At 45.8% G+C, this 3,182-nt stretch overlaps 1 protein-coding gene across 1 annotated transcript in view; it reads right to left on the bottom strand.

The window, feature by feature from the left end:
- Positions 1-539, bottom strand: part of LOC109340041 — a 3,535-nt gene extending 2,996 nt beyond the window's left edge. The window contains exons 1-2 of the mRNA XM_019577605.1: positions 483-539; positions 1-421 (exon numbers count right to left, since the gene is read on the bottom strand). The exon at positions 1-421 is cut by the window's left edge and continues 2,996 nt beyond it. Coding sequence (XP_019433150.1) covers positions 1-421; positions 483-539 — 478 coding nt within the window. The remainder of the gene's footprint in view (positions 422-482) is intronic.
- Between the last annotated feature and the right edge of the window lie 2,643 nt (positions 540-3,182).

Below are 3,182 nucleotides of genomic sequence, written 5' to 3'. Positions count from 1 at the left end.
TACCGTGTTTAGGACTCATCAGACGCCTTGATGCTGCTCTAAAACCTAATCCGGCTAACCGCAATTCTGTGGATAGACGAAGAGGTCTGTCATGGGTGAGACAAAAGTAGTACCACCCAATTGGAGAAGCAGCTGCTACCAGTTTTCGGATTGATAATGGTGACACATCACGTGTCATATTACGAATCCTAAACCGTTTAGCAAACTCCACTGCGCCTAATGGCGAAACTAAAGATTTCGACCTTGATACCTCTACACCCAGTTGGTCCAAATACTTAGTGTAAAGGGCAGCTACTTTATCATCGGCGATGACTAGATGCTTTTCATACTGAGGTCGAGGTTGTAGGCCCCCCTGTGTGTAAACTTCTTCCACATGGGGAAGGAAAGGAGCTCTTTTGCTTTTGGGGACATGTAAGACAGCCTAGCAGATCCTTTTTCATGTCCATCAAAGGTGATCCGGGAAGACGATTTCCGACATTCACCATCAAAAGGAGGGGTATACTTCTGTCCATGCCTGTTTCAAGTTCCTTATCACCCATATGCCTATTTTTCAAGAATAAGGGCTTAGCCTTTGCTCTAATGCCTCTGGCAACTAGTTCCCTTGCTGATTTGATTCCACTCCTTCATGCCATTCTATTGTTTGCAAACGAGTGAAAGGCGGAGTGACTAGGCTTTGGATTCGACAGTTGGGATAGGAATTCAGCCAATCTTTCCCATTTTCAACCAAAAATCCCGCTTTCTTACTATATGGTTATACTGCTTCTAAAGAAAGATAAGATAACTGGGTAAAGTAATCGTATTGTATTCTATACCAGGGAGAAGCTAAAGTCCAAAACGATTCCTCTCCTTGTCAAGCAGAAAATCCCTAGCCATAGCTTTCACTGTCTTACTCGCTGGCAACTGCCACTGCAAGCAGAGGGGCTTCAGGGATTACCTCAGCTCAGTGGAAAGCGAAGGGTCAAATCCTGGAGAAGGCGAAGGAATGGAGACAGGCCAATAGGGACAGCGGTAACGGGAGTTCGAGTAAAAGGCTGGCTTGTAGTACGAAGGTAGGAGTAGGAGTTTTTTTCGGGAAAGGATGGAGTTCTTTCTTTTTAGTAGGAAGGCAAAGTAGCTGAATCAGCTGCAAGCTGGACTGACTAAGTGCAATGCTCGGAAATCTTCAACTGGGCTTGAAAGCGTTCACTAAATGAAAGCTTGCTTGGCATGAAGTACGCATTCAGCTAATGGCATTTAGGTTTGGCATGCTTTGGAATCTAGTGAATAAGTGAGCATTCAGCTTTGGCTGTCATATCTTTCTTCTCCCCCTCTCGAGACAAAGAGGTAGCTCAAAAAAGGAAGATTGGCTTAGCGTCTGATAGCTTTGACAAAGAGAGCAATAGACTCCCCTGCTTCACCTGAACCCTCTATTCATTCAACAGAAGCCAGGGGCTGATTGAACGTAATGGGTTGCTGCATCTCATGCGATTGGAAGAGCACGAGAAGGACAAGCTACTGACTTGAGACTTCCTGTTCTATTGGAAGAGAGATGAGATTCCTTAATTGAATCGGGGAAGCACTTCCCTTTTCCAGCCTGAGAGTTCTGTACTTTCTGCCTTCAAGCCCTGTTTAAGCTTCCACGCATGTAAGGGCGCGGAAGAAGAGCAGCCTTTAGGTAAGGAAGGACAACCACGGGAGAGGGAAATAAAAGGGGCAATTCCTCCCATTGAGAAAGGGAAAAGCCCAGGAGAAAAGTTTATTTATAGGATATAGGAGGAGTCCCGCCCAACAAGAGGCCTGGAGCTGCAAGCAACTCGACTAGAAGGAGTGGAGCGGAGCAGCATCGGGATAGGATGGACTAATAGCTTGAGTTCTCCACTGAGCTTTCTTGATTATCCAATAACTGAACTAGGCTTTGGGAAAGACATCCAAGGGAATAAGCAACCAAGTCAGAAAGAGGCACGAGCTCTTCCTTGGAAGGCCGGGTTAAGCCCAGGAAGGGTAGAAGGAGGAGCTAAAGGCCAGAGGGATCAGAGGTCCGTCCCACTATTAAGTCAAAGATCCACGAGCCAATCGATTAGAAAATAACTTCCCTTGAACTGAAAGCAGGAACTCCCACTCTTCAATCAATCACTTTCCTTTCACTTCCACGCATGCAAGGGCCTGACCGACCTCAGGCAGGAAGAAGGCAGTTCGTAGTCAGCCAGGCAAGGAGCTTACTTAAAGGGATGGGGCAGTCCCAGCACTCGAAGTAAAAGCATTAGATAGAGGAGTGGAAAGAAAGGTCTCCCATTCTATTACTGGGACTTAGAACATTCTCTCTCTTAGGGAAAGCACTCGGTCCAACAGAGAGAGAAATAAAGGAAAAGGGGAGCCTGCAACTGGAATGCAGAGAAAGGGGGTTGATCAATAGCATTGCTGATTGATAAAAGTCTGTAGCCAGAACCGTCGATTGAGAGGGATCACCTTCTCTCATTGATGAGGATGGAACAAGATTATGAAGAAGGCGGCGAAAGTATAGAGGAAAATCCGGGAAGAGAACAAGGAGATCTCTGAAAAGGGGAGGCAAGGAAGTAGTAGAAATGTTGAAGAGGAGACAACCCGCTCTTGAACTTAAGACTATGTGCGTCGCGTGCTCTATCTAGCAATTGTTTTGATGAACTGTCATTAAAAAAGAAAGAAGAGAAAGAAATGGGAGTTGGCGCCTACATAACAGGTCGCTTGCTTACCAAGCCATCCTGGCTTTTCGCTCCTCCAGTTCGATTCTTATTATTATTGACTTGACTTATAATTATAAAAACTACTTACTATCAAAATTACTTATTATCACTGGCGCTATTTAGCCCTTCATACCCAGGCGCCCTCCTTTCCAATCACTAAGAAAAAAAAAAAGACCAATCAAAGCCCTATCTAAGTAAAGCTTCGTCTGTTATTTTTCCGGCCCCAGGGGAGTTTACTCAACCCATTCCCCAGTCTTCCGCACTGCTCAAGTCAGTGTGCGACTCCGTATGAGGACCTCCTTCCCTTCTGCCCACTCTCCGTTCACACGGTTCTCAAAGCAGAGGAGGAAGGGTGGGCAGCAGGTACCACGAGCCCTCTGTCCCACACATCTATCCAGAAGCAAGTGTAGTTCACCGGTTCCACCGAATGCTCCTATCTCTTATTTATTGTACAGAATGTTACTATATATGTGGCTAACGAAA

Source organism: Lupinus angustifolius, unplaced genomic scaffold (assembly GCF_001865875.1).
Source record: "Lupinus angustifolius cultivar Tanjil unplaced genomic scaffold, LupAngTanjil_v1.0 Scaffold_132_7, whole genome shotgun sequence".
Classification (NCBI taxonomy): domain Eukaryota; kingdom Viridiplantae; phylum Streptophyta; class Magnoliopsida; order Fabales; family Fabaceae; genus Lupinus; species Lupinus angustifolius.
Note: the sequence above shows the minus strand (reverse complement) of the source record. Positions and strands in the feature narration are given on the sequence as shown.